Below are 22747 nucleotides of genomic sequence, written 5' to 3' on the forward strand. Positions count from 1 at the left end.
ACTTGTGCACTTGCATTTTGTCACCTGGGTCATTGCTGACCACTGGGACTTGTCCCAGCCCTTCCTTTTCCTTAGCTTTGGCAAATACCTCCTTACCCACTGCAGGGAATTGCTGCTCTGTCATGTGCCTCTCCTGGCTCTGTGAACCCCAGAACTTCCCTGCAGTGACCCACAGCCCCAGCTGGGCCTGGCACAGTCCTGCTCTCCTTCCAGGCCACGTCACACATCTGCAGGGATCAGGGAGCTGGCCAGAGCCTACCGAAGGGGATTGTGGATCCACTTCTGTTCTTTTACAAGTTATGGTGTGGATTTGCTGAATCTTCAGTCATCAAATCCTTTCCCATCTTCAGCTTCAGTGGCTAAATGGAGCTGCTTCCCTGTTCTCCCATCTGGGTCCAAATCTGTGTGAAGTTGAGTGATTTGAGAAAACGTCCTTAATCTGCACAACACGTTTGTGCAGTTTAAACAATTGGGCCTGCCAATACCCCCCGTGGTACCAGTACAGGACTGATCTCAGTGACAGAGCAGGTTTGCTGCCTGTATCTGACAAGGGGCAGGGTGCTGAAGTTGGTGTTCTCTTTCCTGCAGCTGCTGCAAGTCCTCTGCACATGCTGGCGACCCACGCGTCCGCGTCGGCATCGCTGCCCACCAAGCGCCAGAACGGAGACCAGTCGGAACAGCAGGAACTCAAACGGATCAAAACAGAGGACGGGGAGAGCATAGTCATAGCTGTGAACGTGGACACCCCACCCGTGGCAGTGAGTGACAAAGGCAGCCAGAACTAGAAACTTAGGGGAGTTTTCTTTTTTTTTAAAAAAAAAACAAAAAACAAAAAAAAAACAAACAAAAAAACCAACAAAAAACAAACACAAAAAAAAAAAAAAAAAACAACAAAAACAAACTCCGTGGTGCCAAAAGGAGACACTTAAATCTAACACCTAAAATGTTGGAACATGTTCTCACGCAGTGGGGAAAGGGGCCCTGTGATCAGACTTCAACTTTCAGCACTGAAACAAAACCCAACACAGGTGGCCTTAAAACTTGGTAATTTAAAGTCAAACTGCAGAACCATGTTGTTGTAGAGGCTGTGCCCCCGCCCCTCCTGCCCCACGGACTGTGTGTGCTGGGAGGGCTGCAGCTTTAACAGGATCTGTCAGATTATTCCCAGGACTGAGGATCTCAGTGTAACGGCAGCATGATAGCGCTTAGTGTGACTGGTTTCAAACGATTGTATATTCCTAAAGGGAACAGAGGCAGGAGCCATTCCGACACCGTGGCAGCTAAGCCTTTCCGAACCACCCACCCATGCAGTTGTTGATAGATATGCAGTATTTTGTTGTTCACATGTGGAATTAGAAATTTTTGAGGTGTATTTTCATTTCTTTGCAAAACAATGGGGTCTTTGACATTTCAAATCACTCCATTTCTACTCCGGAAACTTTGGAATCACACAACTACTTTTCATGTGAAATTTTGTTCGGTAAAAAACTGAATGTAGGGTTTTTTTAACCAACGGAATGATTTACTTTTGTCTGTCCTGTTCAAGTTCAGATAAAGCTACTTTATTACATCTGCAAATTTTCATATTTTAGCAGTTGCCTGATAAATTTAATCAAATTTTATTACCATGTGTAGTGATCAAACGCTTCTTTGGGCTTGCATGTAACTGATTAGAAACTCTGATGTAAATGAGCCGTTAACTGACGTAAAGAACTGCTATGGATTTGACCAGAGCTGCACTTACCTGTTTCTCTCTCTGCTACCTTTTGCTGTTTGTTACTTTGTGTTGACTTTGACTGTCCCTGGCATATTTTTCCAGTCTAAAGTAAAACAAGAGTCTCGCTTAATATTGTGTATGTTTAAGATAACAGACTGTTCTTCATTTAGAAAGATAAAAATTCTTTATCACGAGTCCTTTTAAAAAGAGTAAAATTATCTTGTCAGAGGTATATTCGATATTTTTAAGCTTAAGCACCCTTCAGTAGAAATTAATCTGCCCCATTTCTCTGTAACACTTTGATGTCAGACACTGACCTCGGGGTCTCCATGACCAGTAGCTGTTGTGGTTTTCTAACAGTGGCTACCAGATTATGGTAATAATTTTTTTTTTTTTTTTTTTTTTAAGTGTGTGTTCTGCAGTTGAACATTTTAAAATGTATCGGTAATTTCTCTCACTTTAATGTGGTAATAGATTCCACTTTACATTTCAAGATTCAATTGAAACAAGGCTGCTGTTCAGTCTTCAACTCACACAACGTCTTAGTTCCTCCTGCAGCCAGGTGAGTGGGAGCCGCAGTTGGCTCCATCGGAATCTGGTTTTTGTCCTGTTCTGTAATAAAGATGCATTATTTATATTTCCTTTCCTGCTACGAAAGGAAAAAAAACTGTATTTTCATGATGGACTGAACAGTTTGGAGTGGTTATTTTAGGCAGCTTTTGGAAACTATTTACCTAAAGACCAAATATGAGAAATCTGTACAAGTTTTGTGTTCATCCACACAATGGAACTGTTACAATGTCTCTGCAGATAATACATTAAAAAACTATGAAAAAAAAAACTCTACACAAGCTGGATTTATAACAGGCATTTAAAAAAAAGGCATAACCTGAAAAGAAGCATTTCTGTACAATTGCAACGTTTTCTTTAGAGGTTTTAAAAATAAAAAAAAAGTAAAGTTTTAACATACTTTTTTTAAGAAAAAAAAAATCCAGTACTAGTAATTTAATTTGGTGTTGAATGAATTGACTAGAATGTGGTTTATTTTCAGAAGTGAGAATCTGTTCACAACTAGGGCTAGGTGAATAATAGTGTATAAGATTTTTTTAAATAAAATTAAATTTTATTCAGCAAATTAACTAAGTTGAAATTACTCAACCAAGTGTGTTTGGAATATTGATATATATCTGGGGCTAATGCAGCTTCTGTGTCAGCCCCAGGGAGCCGAGGTGCCCCTTCCAGCCAGGCCGTGTCCCAGGAGCCTGGAGGCGCCTGGGCTGGACCCTGCCAGGGCTTTGCTCTGCTGGGGACACAGGAGGGCACAGGGACGTGTCTGCCGGAGATGGATCCTTGTTTCTGAAGTAAGCTTTAGGAGATGGCACTTTGTGGAATCATTGTCATGAGTGTGGGTTTGGTGTCTGATCCCCGTTTACAGTCTCTGTCTCTCAGCAGTTGGGGAAATGCTTTCAGGGACCAGGAGAACTTTCCTGGAAGCTGGGTCAGGTTTTTGTGGCAATGCTTTCAAGAGCTAGGGAGAAACCCAACTCGACGAGCTGTGGATGGCTGTGAACTGCTGGGGAGAGCTGCAGCGTTTGGACTGAACAGGCAGAACAGAAAGCCTGGTCTGAAGGCTCTGAACAAACACAGTCCTTGGGGAAGAAGAAGAAAGGAGCTCGCCATGGAGGCAGTGAAGTGGTGTAATTGTAACTCTGCCCCGCAGGCAGGCAGGGCAGTGTGACCCAGCCCCGTTCCCTGGCTGCTGTGTCCAGCACAGCCCTCCTGCCCTGTGTCTGTTAGAACTGGTCGTGTCTCACATCTCCAACTGCACTGATTAATCTTGTATTTTCTCCTTTATTGTGACGACTGAAAGGTTCTGAAAGCAATCCTGTATTCCACAGTTCCTGCTGGCAGGTACCTGGAATTACTGTAGACTGTAGTGCATTGACTCATTAGTTTTCCTGTCAGGATTCTGAACTGCGACACAGGTACTGTGGAGAGATGGCGAAATGGGGAGAGAAGGCGTTGAGTTACTCTTCAATACAAAAGAAACTGCTAATCCCTGTACTTGAAGAGCAGACGCTGGAGGGAACACGTTGTGCCCCAGGAACAGTTGTGTCTTAGACTTGCTGTGTGAACTCTCTGCTCTCCTGGTGGCCGTGTGGTACCAGCAGTCCATCAGTGCTGGGTACAGGGCCCACAGTCCTCATCCTTTTCCCCAGAAGTGACTGAGCTCTGCTCCATTTGATTGTCGGGCTGTGCAAACTCATCCAGGGGAGGCAGAGCTGCAGTGAGTGAAGCCCTGGCAGAGCAGCCTGGAGCCAGCTGGGAAGACTCAACCCTGTGCTGGATTTACCACTGTAAAACTGCTCTCTACCTGATCACATCCATTTGCAGGTCGCACAAGAAGTCTGAGGTGTATTAGGGCAGTCCAGGGTTAGTGCAGCACTGCTGGCTGCCTGCACAGGTGTGGTTTTTCCATTCTTGCTGCCACAGGAGGAGGCTTAGGGAAAATTTTACACGTTTAGAAAGTTTCAGTCTTGCCCAGAAATGTGTCTATAGTCTCCTGTCAGCTCTGGGATAACTGGGACAGGAGGGCAGGGGGCTGGGGCAGCAGCAGCTGACGCCCGGCAGAGCTGTTGGAGCAGGGGCTGGATGGGGCAGCTCAGGAGTTTCCTGGCGCTGGGATCAGCTCCCACCTGCAGTGAGAGGGAGTTTCCCTTGGGAGCAGCCTCCAGCACTTTCCCATTCCATCCTACAGGAGATGACACTTCAGGTCCTTCTGCTGGTCCAGCTGCTCTGAGCTGAGCAGCCTCAGCACTGGGGAACGGTGAGGTAAGTGCTGAACAAAAACTGCTTTGCACTGGGAAGTTGGACTTGTTTTAGGACAGACAACAAGGTGCATGTCCCAGGCAGTGGCTCACCTGCTCCTGTCCTTCACCAGCCACCACTATTGACTCACGTTTATTCCCCCAGCCTGGAGCACTGGAAACCATGGCTGTGACCATCAGTGAATACAGCAAAGTTAGTCACTTTTATTTAAAAGAAATAACATATTACAAATAAGTGTGCAAAACAATTCCTGTGGTTAAATACGCATAAAAGCAACATGCAACCTTGACATCAACATGGTAAGTTAGTCCTTAGTAGGTTACATGACACTAAAAGGGACTTGTCAAAGTTAGAGTTTGCAACTGAAGTCACAGCGTGTCAGGGCTGAAGCATCTGTGAAATTAGCTTCCAGAAGAGCAAGACCTCCCTGCCCCAGTGTTTAGTGCCACAGATGCCAAACGTGGGGCTATCTCAGGTTCTGGGTTAGGAGCTTGTGCCTTAGGGCAGCAGGAAAAAGGGAACAATTTTTGGGGCAGAGTGCACAAGTCAGTGGGTTCAGTCTAACCTACCTGTCCCTGGGCCAGCAGCAAGAGTACGCGACAGCTCAAAGGGGAAAAAAAAAAAAAAAGAAAAAGAGACAAGTTTGCAAATTTAAAGCCATTGCAGACATGGAACTTCCTGCCACTTTGTTCAGTTCTTGTGCTGGATGTGGACATGGCCTCTCCAGCCTCCCAGCTGCAGCATTTGGCAGCAGTTTGGCAGCTGTCACACCAGCACCAACTGTTGGATTATGGAAGGAGCCAGCTCTACAGCTACAGGAGCCCTGGTGCCTGCTGTGCTCACAGGAGAGGGGAGTTGGGTCAGCCCTTGCCCAAAGGTGCCTCCAGCTGCTTCCCAGGGTTGGCACCTTGGACAAGTAACGCTGATCCCTCACCTGAAGCAGCACTGGCAGGGCCACACCACCACCACCACCCAGCCCCAGGCACCAGGTCAGAGGACAAGCAGGACTTGAGCTACAGGTGTCCCTTGCTCCATATTTGTCACCTTTTCTGTTCCCTCAGCTGTGCCAGGGGAGGAGGAGGCAGGACTCCTGATGGAGAATGCATGACCCCGAGTGCTCCCCTGCTCCCAGCCATGCAGTGGAAGTAAAGCAATGCCTAAAATCTTCTGGTTTCACATCCCTTTTCCTAAGGCCAGCCGAAGGTGCGGACAGCCCCTGCAGAGCTTTCCCTGTGGCAGGCACTCTTGTTGGAGCTCCAGTCATGTCACAGTTTACACTAAAGAGAAACCCAATAGGCACAAGCTTGTTGAAAGCCACATCTTGAAAACTTGAGTTGGTGACAGTAACCCAAAGAGATTTTAATGATGAATACTTGCAGAAATGAGAACAAACATATGTAGTCCACTACTTCAGAGCTGCTTGTGATCACGTTGAGCCAGGCTTCTCCATGAGCTCTGCTGAACTTGTGGATCAGTCCTGGACGCTCAGATCTGTCCCTCCGAGGCGCAGGGGGCCGAGGCAGTGCTTTGAGCCGTGCACTCCCCTGCCCTCAGTCAAAGCTTGTCGTCCGTCATTTCTAGGAACTGAGCGTACACGTCCCTTGAGCATTCCCCTTTTTGGTTGAATAAGAACTTGTAGTAGCTGCCATCTGCACATATTGCTGCAACACAAACAACAGGGTCAGGGGCGCTGTACCAGAGGTGTTCTCCTTTTCTCCAGTGTAAGCTGCCCTCCAGACTCACAGAGGTGCTCTGGAGGGACCCCTGGGCCACCAGCCCTGTGCTGTGCCTCCCTCCCTGGGCACTGGGAGCAGCCAGAGCTCTTGGGTGACAGGGAACAGGGACACTCAGCCCTGTCCCAGCAGATCATCCCCTTCCCTCCAAGCCAGCACAGTTCAAAGCCTGCTTCTCCAGCCAGAACCTGGGGACGCCTCCATCACTCACCTATGACAGCATTTGGCTCTGTTCCAAAGGCACAAATGCACGGAGAGCCTGAGGGAACCTGGAATTTGGAAAAACTCCATTTGGAACTGAAGTATTTGGGGAGAAAGGTGGCAGAGGCCAAACTGAAAGAGAAAACAAAGAAAGGCATGAACAGGTTGGTAAGCTGTTGACTAGAGTGGATTCAGAGCTGCTGGAGTGATTGAACAAGGTGCAGGGTTCACATGATGTTTAACTGGCTTTTTTTTATCTTTAAGTTAACCTGAGTAATTCCCCTTCTCAGGAAGGGAGACACTACAACTACCTTGCTGGCTTTAAGTGACTGCCAAAACTGCCAGAAGGATTGATTTTTAGTAGAGGAAAGTGCCCACAATGTATTTTCATCCTAAGGTCCACTAAAACCTACACTGACCCTGTATTGCAATGCTACAGCCCCACAAAGGACAGCAGGAACTTGGCAATTACCAGAGAGTCCTAAACCTGCAGCTACACACCAGCCCAGCAGATAAATTTTTCCACCTTCAGCAGTGTAGAGATTTTACTGCTGAGTGTCATGGCCAGGGTTTTAAATGCAAGTCAAAGCTCAAGGACCCCCCGGGGCTTCAGAACAGCTCCATCCCTACCTTGACTGCTTATTTCTTTTTGGGTCTTCTGCAGCAAAAATGTGGACTGTGCCGTGGTCACTGGAGACGCAGATGAGGGAAGCATCCTGGTTGAAGTTAATACTGCAGAGAACACAGACAGCTGCAGGATTTCTGCTGGGACAGACCCACAGCCCTGGCACTGACAGTTCTGCTGCTGCCCCGACCCAGGGCAGCTTTGGGATGAACAGGGAGCACCCAGAACAGGGCCTGCAGTGGCTGACATGGACAGCACTGGGGTGGGACACTGACACTGCTGGAAGGGACTGCCCCAGCTCTGCTCTGAGGAGTGGGCAGAACATACATCTGCTACCCCACAGTGGGGCTCTGCACAGGAATGGGAGGTCTCACGGGGAATGGGCAGAGGGTTTCCCTGCTCCTGGGACAGTCACACCTCTGCCCTGGGTGCTCCCCTGCACAGCAGGATGTGGGGATGAAGCTCACCCCAGGTCCCCCTGAGCAGTGTTCAAGTGCATCAGGGCACTCCCTGGGTGTCAGTGGGAAGTTCAGCATCCCCAGTTCCCCCCTGGGCTGAGCAGAGTCACGGCCTGGCAACAGCACAGCTCTGCCCCTGCTCCTGTAGCCTGTGCCAGGCTTCACAGAGCTCCCAGCTCCTGCCTTCCCCTCCCAGCAGTGAGCCCAGAGGGAGCTGCAGAGGCCCAGGGCAGCCATCCTGTGCTGGCTGAGGGGCTCAGCACAGCCAGACACAGATGGCACTGCAGCTGCTGAACGTACCAGTATATATTGGCTGCTTGTGATCCTCGACGTAGCTCCTGGATTAAATGCCCTGATGAAGTATCAAATATTCTTATGAGGGTCCCCTAGGAAAGGAATCAAGAATTGTATTAGGAAAGGCAGAAGACTGTCTTTACATCTGTGAGTGCATCCTAAAATGTTGTCTGACCAGCATGCCCCAGCTTCCACTGCTGTGGTTTTCTTCTTAGAAGATTTGCAAACCTCTCTTTATTTTGGGGAAGAACACTGGTTTCCCCACACTCCATCACCACAGTGTTATAATGTCTTAGGGTATAATCACTTAGTGACTCTGGAATTCTCTTTTAATTCAGTTCTAAGGCACTGCTGCAGCCCTGGCCCTGATTTGCACACACACTGGCTGGTGTAGAGTGTGCCCTGGATCTGTGGGTCACTTCTGCCTGCTCCCCTCAGTACTACTGCATTTTTCATTGCTACTGTGCAATTCTTTCCCACTAAGTATAATCAAGCTGTGCCTGGTCTTGTCTTAAAATTGGTTCAGTTGACACAACCTAGAAGAATCAGTTACCACACACTCATGATCTGTATTGATCCAAATGTGAGGCACTGCCCAATCAGGTGACAGAACCCTGCACTGAGAAATTGTCCTTCAGCTGGAGTGAAGCCAGCCTGACAGCAGAGCTCAGAACCAGCCAGTGTGTCTCAAATAAAGTGATCACGAATCAGTGCTGCTCTCCTCTGATGAGAACTGGGTGTACATTGTTTGCATCACCACCTGCAGCCCCTGTTACACACCTGGTTAACAGAGGCAGCTCTCCAGTCACACTCCAGGAAGTAACAACCCAGCAGAGAAAAAACTTGGTAAACTCAGTTTAGTTTTGATTTAAGAGACAGGCTTGAGATGTTTGCTGACTGTGCTCAGACTCCTAGTTCAGTTGGAAAATAAAAGCTGCTTGAACTTCTTCTCTATGCAAAACAAGGGATGTTTAATACAAACGCAGCAGATAATGGCTCTACTTAGCAATGGAGTTGGCAGCTTTCAGAACTCTGTTTAGAAGACATGCAGTCATTAAGCTTGAGAGAGACTTGGGATACATTTTCTTTTTTTAAACTGTCTGAGTGACAGGCTGGGCAGTAGAACAGAGTGAAACAGAGACTCGTTGGATTAATTTGGCTTGTCCTTAAGAAACTGATTTCAGCTGAGTGGAAGAAGGCAGCAAGAGCTGTGCTTGCCTCAGGGAGACGGGTCCATGTGCCTGACAGTCCCTGGGGAGATGTCCTGGCAGCTCTCCCTGTGGTTCCCAGGGGCAAGACAGCTCCATCATGTTTGCCTCTCTCTGCCTCAGCCCAGCCCAGGGGATCTGCACTGCACCCTAATTCCATGTTCTTGTCAGTGTCTTGTCTCCTCAGGCCATGTAACACACAGCCACAGGCTCCCTTTCTGTGCTGGGGGCAGCCCTCCCTGTCCTGCTCTGTAACCGGGGCTAAGCCAGGGCAGAACGGAGCCCACCACTACAACTGAACTATTCACAAGGTCTTCTTTAGCTAGTGGGTTTGGAGTGAATTTAAGCAGAAAATAATAAAGATGAAAGAATGCAAATAAGCTTCCTCCCTGCATTTTTTTTTTTTAAATTAACAGTATCTGTTGAAGAACACATCAAAGATGTGAAGTACCGGGGCCAAGTTGTGTTCAAATGCCACTGAAGAATCACTGCTACAGCCAGCTCAAACAAATACTACCTCAGGCACAGCCCTTGGCTGTTGGCTGTTTGGGCATCCCAGAGGAGCAGGGAAGATAAAGAAAGAGTGAGAGTGCACAGTTCAGTGACAGATTTTCTCAGGAGGTATTTCTCTGTCTTTTCTCCAAAGGATGTGACTTGCTATTTTATCTCACTACCCTAGAACACTACCCTAGTCAGAGGCAGGGGACATGACTCTTACTTTTTCTGATGCTGTTGCAATCCTTGTTCCCTGCAGGTTTAAAGCGATGCAGCTCAAGACTCCTTCGTGAGCTGGGATGTCCACAGGAGGCTTCTCCGTGTTCGCCAGATCCACGATCTGCACGTGCCCCGTGTGTGTCCCAGGAAATGCAAGAAGAGAATTATTACTATTTGGACAAAGGACACAGAGACCTGAAAGACACAAAAAACAAAAAGAAAAAAAGAAAAAAGAACAGTTGGATCATTTTACATTTTTCAAATGTAAGTTTCTAAAATATTGATAATTTCAGGATGAGCAAACGCCCATGGAATAAATCAGAATCTCATTTTAACGGGTAGGGCCATTACATTAATTGCTAGTCCCAAAAACATCATCTGTCCATGAGTGCAGAGCACAGTTAAGCAGAGGAGCAGCATAATGGTGACTTGCTTTCATCACTTTATTTCAGTGTAATCCAGCTGTGCTTATCCAGAATCAGGATGGTTTTGCAGGTCAGCCCAGTCAGTCCATTACATCAAAGCTATTTTAAGAAGTTAAAAGGTCTCCTTAGCAGCTCAGGAAGGGTAAGAGTTTATCAGAGATGATACCCAAGCTTCTGCTCCATCAGTGAAACTATTATTAATTTGTGTTTGAACTTGGCTCTTACAGCACTGGCACTTCTGTTTTTTGTAATGTTTTGTGAGCCATTTAAGGTAAATCACACCAATCCCAGGTGTTCTGCTGATGCCAAGTGAATTCCTGAAACATCAGTGCAAGAAAAATCCTCCTCCTTCTGCAGCCCCTGCCTGTCAGTCAGGCTGGAGCTGCATCCAGGCTGGGATTCCATGACAGCAATTCCATGTTTGCTCCAGGCAGGCATGAAAACCCTCTGAGATGGGGATTCCAATCCTTTATAATCTGGTGGAGAAAACACCCTCCTCTCATCCAAGCTGATCCCCTCCACCCATCAAGCACTGCCTGCACCCCTTGTTCCACGTGCAGCACTCTCAGCAAGTGTTTGCTCCACCCTTTCTCCCTCCTCCAAGCCACTGCAGCCCTGCAGAGAGCCTTCACTGGCTCCTTCTGTCCCATCCCTGAACAAGCCCCAGCCCCTGCCCTTGGGAGCCACAGCCAGGCCTTGCTTTTTAAAAAGAACAGCATCAGTTTGCTCATTAGGCCCTTTTTTAAGAGGAGAGAAGAGTTTGCTCAACACCTCCAGCTCTATTAGGAAAGGGAAATGATGCACTTTACTAGAGTTTGTGTTTGTAATTAACCTCCCAGCAAAAATACAGGTTCTTTACAGAAGAAAGCATACAGCTCTTATAAAAATCACAACCATAACATGAGCACAGGAAACAGCTTTTCTGGGCCAAGTATTTATAAATTCTAATAACCGTTCTACAAACATAAAAGCATCTCCAAAGGACACAACTGCAGTGCAGTAAGTGTTTAATGACTTCTAAAGAACTGACTGAGGCAGCAGAAGATAAATGGCAAGTCAAGAACACAATAAACTTGCTTCCATTCCCCAGCCCACACGTACAACTAACCTTTAGGGTTGTAGCAGGTTTCAAAGACGTGCAGCTGGTGAGGATTGTGTGTGAAGGTGAAAACTTTAATCATCGAGTCCAAAACAACCACAATTCTGAAACAGAACACAGGTTCCTGTGACTCGGGGTGGGACACAAACACTCACTCAGACCTGCAAAGGCTTTCAACTGATTGAACAGCCCCGTTCCTCCTGCCCTCCCCCACGAGAGACTCCCAGCCTTGCACAGCCACGCAATGATAAGCACTGCAAAGCACTTTTATCCAGCCCCTCCACCCACGCACACACAGACTCCAGCTGTTCACAGCTGCTCTTGCTCCAGGGATCTGCTGGAATTTTCTTCACACTCCTCCATACCTAGAAAACCAGCAGGAGCCACAGGAGAATATTTCCCTACATTAGGGGACAAGGAAGTCTTGTAGGCTTTTCACCAAGGCTTCACATAGCAGTATACTTAAACTGGGGCCTGTTTACACCAAATGCTCTGGCCCCAAAAGCCTGTTTCAGCTGCAGTTGCTGGTGTTACAGCTGGATCGTTTTCTTTTTACAAGCAGCTGGAAATGAGCAGGAGCACAAAGCCAAGCTGGGTGTCTGGACCCCTCTGCTGTACCAACCTGTCTCTTCGCAGCTTCACTGCTTTGACTTCTGTGGAAAACTCTATCTCAATGACAGTCTTCTTCTTCAGGTCATCCCAGATCATGACTACAACAGTGCAGAGATTGCATTAGACCATCGAGGCATATTCAAAGATCACAGCTCCCTTATAACAACTTGCAGTTCCCCAGCAGTCTGATCAAGAGGTTCAGCCAATGGCTAAGCAGATGCAGAAAGGCATCCTGCTAACCAGGAGGCATTGAGCCACTACATATCAACCCCCTAAGTCACACTGTAACTTGTGCAGGAAGGAGCTGGTCAACTCCAACCACAAAAACTGAAATTAAAGATCTATTTTTCCAAAGAAAAGCCTCCTTTTTTTTTTTTTTTTTGTTTGCTCTGAGGGTTATGAAAGAACTAATGCAGCAGTTGAAAAGAGTAGCACATTTTCCTACAAAGCTTGCCAGGCAGGGAGCTTCCTGCTCCTTGCAGAGTTCACTGTGAGAAGGGACTGGAGAGCAGTCCCTGCAGGTGGCAGCCTGTTAGCACTGCACCAGCAGTGCTGCAACTCCCTGCACCACGGTGACTTAAACCTGCTGCAGCATCCCCTTCAGCCGACCTTCAGGCCATCAGCTCAGCCCTGGCTGTGGAGTTCTCTGGGCAGTGTCACAGGGGCCAGGCAGGCACTGGCAGGGTCCAGCCCTCAAGCTCACCTTTGTTGGGTGGGTACTTGGGCTTTTTTCCTCCACCTACTAGTGCTAAATAGTTGCAACGGAACAGCATTTCCACATGGCCGACACCACCTTCTAGAAACTCTGCAAGACAAATATTTAAATATCTATTTAAAAGTGTCAGAACCAGTTAAATTGTCATCTAATTATTACCACTCTTATAAGAAATGCTCATGTTATCCAGCATATTTTTCAGGCACCTGAGAAGAAGAGCATCTTCCTGCCCTGGCTGCCTTTAAAAACCAGAGAATGTAGATTCCTTGAAAGTTCTTCACACTGGAGCAGTAAAGCCTTGGATTTCATACAAGCCCTTGTGGTTTCTTCAACAGCACCTCTGAGTGCCTTGTTTCTTTGTTGAACAGTTGTACTTGAACACTACCCTTTCTGCACCAGACCCTCCTCCTGACTCCATTAAAGCAGGACAGCACATTCTGCTATGATCACTGTGACAAAAAGGTCTACAATAGCTACAAGGGATAACCTGAAACAATTTAAGAATGTGTAATGTGTTTTGAATCTGTCTTAGAGCACTGAATCATTGCTTGGATGGGAATTTCTTGGAACTCCTGGATGTAAGACAGACAAGCTGAGGTTGCAACAAGATTTGGTTTCCTACCAGGTTACAGAGAAAATGAAATGGACAAGCTCCATCGGGGAGTGTCTTGGGCAGGTTTAAACCTACCCAAACAATGAACAGGATCTCTGTGTACCTACACAGCCAGTTCAGTGAGAACTCTCAGAATCCACAGGGAAAAGGCAATCTGACTCATAAGAAACTTTTCACTGCAGGAGTCCTGGAAACATCTCCATCCAGAGCTACAGGCAGTGAGAGTTTTGACAGGGAACTCCACAGGACTCCAGGCTGAATCCTGACTCTTTGAGCACACTGTCACAAGTGACAGTCCCAAGGCATGTTGCTTGCGGAAAAATTTACTGTTAAGAGCAGAAAACGATTTGTCCGCTTTGGCCATGTGAACAGTGACTAAAATCCTGACAGCAGTAGCAAGTGAAAGTGTGGCTGATTTCGTAGGAATTGCTAGATAAAGTACATTTTTCCTCTTATTAAATCCCTTTTCTCACCACAGGCTGCAAGTGCTGGGAAACCTGTTTAGCAGCTCACTTCCTATATTTAGTGTTAGAATGACATGGCTCAGTTTCAGTTTCCCATATTTTGACTCAGTTTTGTTTGCTTTCTGATAAAAATTCCACTGTTAACACAGCTCATCTACTGACTTCTGTTAAGACACAGGAGCAGCTTTACCACATTAAGATCCTCCCTAATTTTTAAAGCACACACAGAAGGTAAGATTTAGAGCATTAGCGGTCTGAGCTCTCAGTGCTCTTGCAGACAATAAACTCTTGAGTATGAGAAATGTTACACTGAGATCTCTAGGAAAAAGCCAGGAGTTTTACTGCCACACTGGATCATCCAGATCAGCACACAAGAACAAAACAACTGATGGCTGCAGGGAGCAACTCCTCCTACTCCTAAACACCCAGGAACCTCCTCTCCTACTCAGGCTACAAACATTAGCAACAACAAACACAAGTCTGCCAGCAGCTGAGACAAAATTCTCATCAGCCAATTGTGTGAATTAACAGCACGGAGACTTTTGACCAGGCACGAGTGAGAGTCCCTGTGGGGCTGGTGGGAGCTGCCTTTCCTGAGGCTTTATTCAAAGCCTTCCAGGGATGGAAAAGTGAAAGCTGAGCAAGAATCAGCCAGGAAAAAATGAGAAGGCTGAGCTTCCAGCACACAGCAGCATGGTGTAATAAGTAAGTATTTTACCTTGTTTCTCTTTTTCTTTGAGTGGATCTGCATTATAAACTCGGAATCCATTTTCCATTCCACATGCAAAGCATCCTGTGGTAAAAAGCACACATACATATACACATATATAGTAACTGCCAGATAACTCAAGAAGGAAGCAAGAGCCAGAGGGTTAGGAAAGCATTACTCAACGACTGCATGGTTACACTCAAGCTGAAGGGCACTCACAGGCTCTGCTAGTGATGGCAAGTGAAAATCTTCCAGAGAAGCTGTCCTCTATGCTGGCCTGGTGAAAATGTCTTGGAATTGGTTTTAGGCAGGTAAGAGAACAATAGAAGGAAAGGAAACCAATTCCCAACCCACCTGCATCCTGTGCCATGCACTAGAATGCAGGAAAACAGCATTTTAATGTTTATGGTCCAACAGTTACGAAGTGGGCTCCCTCCTTTCTTCATAAATCCAAATTCACCTCATTATTACAACTCTGCTGTCAATGTTTCCAGAGCACAGTGCTCATCAAACAGCTTTTCCAACTGTGCTAACAAGAGCTGACTGCTGTACCTTGCCAATAATTATATGCCAGTAGTTGAAGTCTAACCCAGGACATAAGCAGAAGCCAGATTAAAACTCTCTGGAAAATAACTGTAGTTACTTTTTCATATGGGAGTATGCATGTACTTCTTTAGTGAAATCCATTAAACTGCCAGTCCCTCGTCCTGCTCTTTGCCCTGCTAACAGGTGAACACAGGCACTGGTACACAGAAATGCCACTGTGAAGTCAGAGCAATGACAAGTCACCAAGAAGCTGCTGTCACTGGCAGCAGCCTGATGGCAGGTTGGCTGCTCACAATTTGTGTGCACTGTACCAAAAATCCAGTTAAAGATCTCTGAGGTACTGGAACATAAGTTCCAGTTACTCTGGTTCTATTTTTATGCACTGCAACGATTTGAGCCCCTCAAATAAAAGCTCTGGAGCTCTGTCTAAACACAGCCCTTCCCAAAACTCGATACTCCAACAATCACAGTGCACAAAGTTCTTGTTTACACACAAACAGACACGCAAAGTGGCTAATGTGACCGTAATAATTGCAGCAGGATCAGCAACCATCATGCAAGAGGCTTTGATATGAACCCTGTTGACTCTCCCTCCTCCCCTCCCAGCACTGGTTTGTTCTGGCTGCTGTGGTCTCACAGCACTGGGACAGCATTATGGGGACAGCCAGGCAGCAAACTGCAATGGAAACCTTTCCCTCCACGTAAAGCACTGCTGTACAGGATGAGAACTGATCTGTTCCTCACAGCTGATCCACAGAATTATTTCCCAGCAACAGTTTTCTAATGCCATATTGTATTTCCAGGAAAGTCAAAGGGATGCTGAAGCTGTTCCGTAGTAAGAAAAGGCTGTCAGGTTTGAGCTGTGCTGATCCCAGCAGCTCCTGACAACCCAAATGGAGCATTCCTGATGCAATCAAACACACACTTTACACTTCCTGCAGCGCCACTACAGCTTTCTGCAGGACCAACCTCATGAGTAAGACGTGGGCTGCTTTAATGCCTTGGGAATATCCACATTTTTCACTGAAGACATCACACCAGAATGTGGGGATGTGAGTAACAGTGAAATTCCCCATGTGGTCGATCACTACCCACAGAGAGATGAAGCTCTCAGGCACAGCAACCCCTGAGTCAAACGAGAAAAAAAACTACAGGAAAATTCCTCTTCTTCCTTCAGTTCCAGGTGACAGGAGCAGCTTTGAAACTTGGTGATTCCCACCTGACTGATTTCTGCTACCAATGGAATCACAAATTTGATGGCTACAGCTTGTAAGCCCTTCCACGTGAGAGAGCTGGAAGGGACTGACAGAGGAGAAAACTCTTCCTTAGGTTCACCTCCTTCCACAAGAAGTGCACTCTTCTTTTCAAGAAGAGACAGAAAAGCTGAAAAGCCACCAACAAGAGACAACTCAGATACTTTTTTAAAAAATTGTAATGATTACAGAGTTACTGCCCTGACCCACAGTCGTGCTTCTTCCTACAGTAAAAGTGCTTTTTGCCACCAATGCCAGTGAGGTCAGTTTGATTCCTCCAAATCTGCAGAGAAAGGAAGGGTTAGATTAAAGACCAGCCTAGAAGATGCCACAGGCCAAAGGGGACACGTTGGCACAGAGAAACCTGCATTCTCCAAGGCCTGAAGTCCTGCAGAGGCAGCAGTGGAATCCAGGGAAGTGACCATGTCCAGTGCAGTTTCTGCCATGGTAGTTTTCCTTGGCACCATAAATGTTGTGTAAAGCCAAGGGCACAGGACCCTACCAACTCTGCGGGGTCCTACAAAGCATTCCAGCTCACTGGAGAAGAGTAAATACACAAGTCAGGTGTTTCCACACCAAAAGAAACACACACCTCAGTTTTCAAACCAGCTTTAGGCTGCAACAGTGACAAAAGAGAAATTTATCAGCTATTTACAGGTATGGCCATTTATTATGAAGTTTTATCTCTTCATTTTTGAAAAGCACTTTAGTGTCCTTCTCAAAGCATTAGGAAAGGATCTGAAATCATCTCACAGCCTCAAAATTAAGAAGCTAAAATCAGAATGTTCTGACTTCAAACAACTGACAACTTCCATTTCCTTGTGTGACATTGTTTCTTTGGTTTTTAATTTAAAGCCTAAAAGAAGCAAAGGCACCTGATATAAAATCAGCATCACTCAAGAGCAATGGAGGCCCGGGTTAGAACAACCACAGCTGCTTTATCACTTTCCAGTCAGGGAGATTCAGCCCCAGAGAGACTTCTTCAATGATTTCTCCTGGTCCTCCATCCTTGTGGGATCGGCCAGTCTTAAATTACTGAGAAATTAGGTTATTGTGACAGTACATGCAGACACCCACACTTGTGAGCTCCAGCACTGCAGTGAGTCACGTTCTATTCCCGGCAGAAGCAGGAAGAAGCAGGGAGCTTTCCCTCCTCTCTGCCCTCCTCGGGTGACCAAACATCACCTGCCCTTCAGCCCTTTACAAGAGCCCTAAACTCATAAAAGGCCACTGTGTTATCTGCAGTGCAGCGTCATCACTCCCAACAGGAACAGCTCCAGGAGCTGCCAAACAGAAGCCAATTGTGTTTTTCCTTCATGCTTTTTTGTCATCACTCAGTTGCCTGGCCAGGTGAGGTGGGATGGGACATGAATACTGCCAGCTCACAGATTCCCAAGACAAATTCCTTAAGGTGCTTTGGAAGTGATATTATTCAGAGAAGGGGTTTGTTTATCCTGCATTTATTGCTAGAGAACTTAAGGAAGCCTTTGCAACAAACAGGTTTTACAGTAAAATGATGATCTAAAGGCATTTTGTACTAAAAGAGAAACTGTTCTTATACAGCTCTACAGGCCAAACATCAAATATCACTGCTCCATTACAGACCCTGCAGATCTAAAATTAAGCTCATCCTTAAAAACCTTTTTTCATCTCCATTGCAGAGGCAAGATGAAAGTAAGTGCAGAGCTGCTAAGAAACAAGCTATCCTATTCTTTTCAAGCCTGTGGGATAGCAGGAAGAGCTGCCAAGGTGCTCTCGCCTCATTACCTGCTTCATGTGCTATTGCCAAGATGTCATCAGAGGTGTTTGACTAAAACCAACAGAATAATTCGTGTTTACACACGACTTCAACAGCGTCAGCAACAGGTACGTGAGCTGCAGTCCACAATGACAGAGGCTGCAAGAGTGTCTTAAGCAAGAATATTATTTGTTAAGGCAAGAGGATGTTACAAAATGATGAGCTTCTACTCCTTATTCCACAAAAATAACACTTACTCATAAGAATGGTGCTATTTTTGTATTGCCAAAGCAGGATGAGGCACATGCACCCCTTTTCTAGAACAGGCCTCCCCCTCTAACAAAGGGAAAAGATAAGCCAAGGATGCACAGGGAGCTGTTGTATCAGGGCTTGCCTGCCACTGTGATTGGTAGTCTTAAACACAATTTTTAAAACACAAACCAGGTAAAAAGAAAAATCAGTTACACCACTCATTTTGAATGTAGAGTACTTACACTGAGGAAGAGCTGAACTGTGGGCAGTTCCCAAAGAAGCCCCTGAAGCAGAGGCTTTGAGGAGCCGGATAGAGCCACACAAGGTGAGCAGCCAAGTGCAGCAAACCCCCACTGTCCTGGTCCTGTTTCTTCTCCTCTCCCTCCACCCACCCATTCAACTCTCCGAAGCGCTGGGCGCACACACGCCCGCACCAGTGCTAAAACAACGGGAGAAGCACTAAATCCTCCCGCTGCCAGCGGCCTTCCCGGCTCCTTCCAGCAGCTGCGGCCGCCACACCTCGGGCATCCCCGAAGTCAGCAGCAGCCTCGGGACACAAGCGGGACGCCGCAGCGACGGGTCGGGAGCCGCGGCAGCCCCAGGCCCAGCCCGGGCTCTGCACCGCCGCCCCTCCGCGGCACCACCCGGCTCCCCGGGCCCGCAGCCTCACCGTGGTCCTGGTTGAAGCCGGCGTAGAGCAGCCCGTTGCCGTGCGGGTTGGCCGGGAGCAGGTTCATGGCTCCGGCTCGGCCCCTTCGCCCCCGCCCCTCAGACCATGGCGGCGCCCGCCCGCCTCAGCCCCGCCGCGGGAGCCCGAACCGAGCCGGGCCAAGCCGAGCCCGCCCGAGTCGGGTCCAGTCCAGCGAGCCCGCCGGAGCCGAGGCGGACCGAGCCCGGCCGGGCCGAGCTGAGCCGAACCCGAGCCGGGCTGAGCGCAGCCGAGTCCGGCCGAGTCCCGCCGGGCCGAGGCAGACAGGCCGGCGGCTGCTTCCGGCCCCGCCAGGCACCGCTGCCGAGCGCAGAGCCCAGCCACCGCCGGCGGGAGGAGCGCCGAGTAGTCGAGCGCCGCGGGAATGGCGGCGGGAGCGCCGGGGATGGACCGGGATTGAGCGGGACTGACCGCTGGGAGTGACCGGAACGAACCGGGACTGACCGCCGGGAGTGACCAAACTGACCGCCCGGACTGACCGGGACGAGCCGGGACTGACCGCGACTGACCGCCCGGCCGGAGGGGAGAATGGGTGGCCCGGGCCTCTAACAGCCCCCAAGGACTATTTGGTAAAAACTTTCACATCAAACTAGTAAAAAACACAGGAGTTGCGGTTGAACACTCTAAAATAGGGATTCCCTGACTTGACAAAACCCCAAACCAAACCAACCACCGCCAAACCTAACCACCAATACCACAAATACGTCTTGAAAATGTGGAAGTTCTCGGGACGCAAGGCCCTGAGCACCCTAACTGGGCTTAAATAGTAACTTTACTTCAAGCAAGACGATGAACCCGACAGCCTGGCGAGGCCCCTTCCAACCCGGATTATTCCAGGACTGTAGGATGAACTGGAGCCCAGGCTGTGTGTGCTGACACCAACACCAGCTATTCCCCATGCCTCCTGTGCATTCATTCACCTTTTTCCACGCTCGCTCTGTGCCTTCCGCTCCTGTCGCATCTCGGATTTGTCACCAGCTCTGCTGGGAGGTGACCTCGGCTTTTCAGTGCACAGCAGCTGAGTGCAGCCCCGGAGCTCCGCACAGACCAGCTGCTCTAGTATTCTTAGGGTACTCACATATATATATATATTTATATATATAATAGAATAGTCACATTGCATCTTTATGAGATTTTGTTTCTTCAGGCAGCCAAGAGACTGGGGAGTGGGAAATAACAAACTCTGCTTTGCTTTTTTAAAGCTTCTCCTGCCCAACTTGGGGCCCCAGGCTTTACTTAATCCACGTGGGATTGCTGCAGGCGTTACCAGGAACAAGGAGTGCTGCTCCAGCCTGTCCTTACCTTGTGTTTATTGTGGCTGGCAGGAGGAACAGAGACTCTGGCCTTGGGGACGGTCACATATCCGCGGAAATGCTCCCTCCAGCCAGGCATTCCTCCTGCGTGTCACAGAAAGGGACCAGACTGGTGATTGAGGAGGCCAGGGATATAATTTGAAAGAAATAAACCAAGGTAGCCGTGTGCATGGGACAGAAGTGCTCCCCCTGCACCCGGACACTGGGCGGGCACATGCAGAACGCTGCCGGAGTCTGGGTGTCTCCGATTCGGGTTTAACCCTTCGGGGCTGCCGAGAGCCGTGTCCGTGTCCAGCCGCAGCGGAGCTGCAATTTCAGCGTTCCCGCAGCTCCCTCAGCCCAGCAGGCTCATCTCCCGGGGACAGGGCTACAGGAATTGCTGTCACCGCACCGGGGTTGGCCGGTTGGGCTTTCGCCGTGGGAAGACTTGTTCTGACGGCACTTTTCTTTAAGCTGATGCACTGGTTGCTCCAGGTCCCGGCACCACTCCCGCATTTTACTGGGCGGAATTTTCACACTCCCGAGGATGTCAGTGCTGGTCCAGGAGGAACATCACAGACTCTTGGTGGTATCTCACAGCAGTGGAGACACTGATAGGAAACTGGGATGAAGCTGCACCGAAGGATTGTCATTACTGAGGAGTCACAATCATCCCTTCACACATGAAAGACTTGGCTTGAGTTATTCTTCCACATTTGAGGTAACAATTTTGTAGACAGGTGTTGTATGAGAAGCCTTACACGATACTTAAAGGCTGAGTTCACATTTCTGGTATCTAATTCAGGGATATTGTTCTTCAAATTCTTCTAAAGGAAGATAAAGCAAACCCTCCTCAATTAAAGAAATGATTTCTAAACAATCTGAAGAAAGGATTTATTTTCAAGAAGCATTAAATTTATTTATTTTTGCAATAGTGTTCTTCAAGTTGTGTTTCTTTTACCACAGTGTCTGTGGCACTTTTCTCCTAGAACTTTCTCACAGAGTGGTATGAAATGTAATTGATTCTTATGGGAAAGTATTTAACTTACAAATTAATTCCCCAAAGTACTAAAAAACTGACAAAAACATTTATTAAAATAATTATATAGACTAATGAGACAAAACCTTGCTGTGCATGTACATAATAATTATAGATCCATTTTTAGCTTAGTGAAGTTTGTCCTTAAAAGTTACTGAGGGAACTTCACAAGGAATCCAAATGCACAATTGTAGCACTACAGAATTTGTCACACTATTGTTGGAATTTAACAATGATAAATACATAGTTAAGTATATTTAATACATTTTATTGTAATGAGCACATTTTAATTGTGTTTAATATGTATTCATTGTTTTAAATGCATTTTAAGTGCATTTCAAATGCATCTGAATATACAGACCTATGACTCATTTTTATGTTTTTAATCATTTGCAAAAAAGACAGGACTTTCTTTTATTTTTATTAGTAAGTCACTGTCCAGATTTCATGGAATTAAGAATTGAATCTAATGGTATCTATCCGCTGTACAAAACCACACAAAACAGTGAAACAAATGGTATTGTGCACATCAAAAGTTAAAATATGTAATGAAAATCCAGCAGCAGAACGTCATGTCCTTTCGGTGGCATTGCATGTGTCATTCATCCCAAAGCACCATTTCTGTGGTGAGCAAGCTCTAAAATAAGGCTTCACGTTTTAATTTTTGTCAGTGCGGTACGTACATGGAGCTTGTGCTGCCATTACACAGGAATCCTGTACGGTCTGGAGGGCCACAGGGCGGAGTGGGGAACAGCGTCAGACTGCCGTCACACCGGGAACAGTCCTTCATAGCACCGGGAACAGTCCTTCACAGCACCGGGAACAGTCCCCTCACAACACCGGGAACAGTCCCCTCACAACACCGGGAACAGTCCCCTCACAACACCGGGAACAGTCCTTCATAGCACCGGGAACAGTCCTTCATAGCACCGGCAACAGTCCCCTCACAGCACCGGGAACAGTCCCCTCACAACACCGGGAACAGTCCTTCATAGCACCGGGAACAGTCCTTCATAGCACCGGCAACAGTCCCCTCACAGCACCGGGAACAGTCCCCTCACAACACCGGGAACAGTCCCCTCACAACACCGGGAACAGTCCCCTCACAACACCGGGAACAGTCCTTCATAGCACCGGGAACAGCATCCCCTCACAACACCGGGAACAGTCCTTCATAGCACCGGGAACAGCCCCTCACAACACCGGGAACAGCGTCCCCTCACACGGGGAGCACCTGTTCCCATAACAGCGGGAACTGCCCCCATCCCAGCGGGAACAGCCGCCCCTCACTGCAGGAGCAGTTGCCCATTACACTGAGAACAGCCTCCCCAACACGGCAGGATCTGTTCCCGCACACCGGGACAGCCGCCCCTCACACCGGGACACCCGCCCCTCACACCGGGAGCAGCCGCCGCCCCTCACACCGGGACACCCGCCGCCCCTCACACCGGGACACCCGCCGCCCCTCACACCGGGACAGCCGCCCCTCACACCGGGACACC

The 22747-nt window shown here is 47.9% G+C and overlaps 2 protein-coding genes and 1 long non-coding RNA gene across 4 annotated transcripts in view; 2 read left to right on the forward strand and 1 right to left on the reverse strand.

Annotated features, from left to right (window-relative positions):
• FOXK2 (forkhead box K2) overlaps positions 1–2856 on the forward strand; it is a 45324-nt gene extending 42468 nt beyond the window's left edge. Inside the window, exon 9 of the mRNA XM_066332103.1 lies at positions 589–2856. Within this exon, the coding sequence (XP_066188200.1) occupies positions 589–785 (197 nt within the window). The 3' untranslated portion in view covers positions 786–2856. The remainder of the gene's footprint in view (positions 1–588) is intronic.
• Positions 2857–3724: 868 nt separating this feature from the next.
• Positions 3725–10015, forward strand: LOC136369329 (uncharacterized). Its single transcript, XR_010745011.1, has 2 exons — positions 3725–4549; positions 9482–10015. It is a non-coding gene; the product is annotated as an uncharacterized lncRNA (long non-coding RNA).
• On the reverse strand, positions 4730–19203 carry WDR45B (WD repeat domain 45B). 2 transcript variants are annotated; one of them, XM_066332107.1, is made up of 10 exons: positions 18876–19203; positions 14426–14500; positions 12619–12720; positions 11926–12013; positions 11313–11407; positions 9784–9974; positions 7864–7949; positions 7111–7212; positions 6491–6612; positions 4730–6207 (listed from the first exon to the last, which is right to left on the reverse strand). In XM_066332107.1, the coding sequence occupies exons 1-10, from the start codon at positions 18940–18942 to the stop codon at positions 6101–6103; spliced, it is 1035 nt and encodes a 344-aa protein (XP_066188204.1). In that variant the 5' UTR covers positions 18943–19203; the 3' UTR covers positions 4730–6100. The 2 variants fall into 2 exon arrangements, with proteins under 2 accessions (XP_066188204.1, XP_066188205.1); XM_066332108.1 differs by lacking the exon at positions 14426–14500.
• Positions 19204–22747: the final 3544 nt, after the last annotated feature.

Source organism: Sylvia atricapilla, chromosome 18, assembly GCF_009819655.1.
Source record: "Sylvia atricapilla isolate bSylAtr1 chromosome 18, bSylAtr1.pri, whole genome shotgun sequence".
NCBI lineage: Eukaryota > Metazoa > Chordata > Aves > Passeriformes > Sylviidae > Sylvia > Sylvia atricapilla.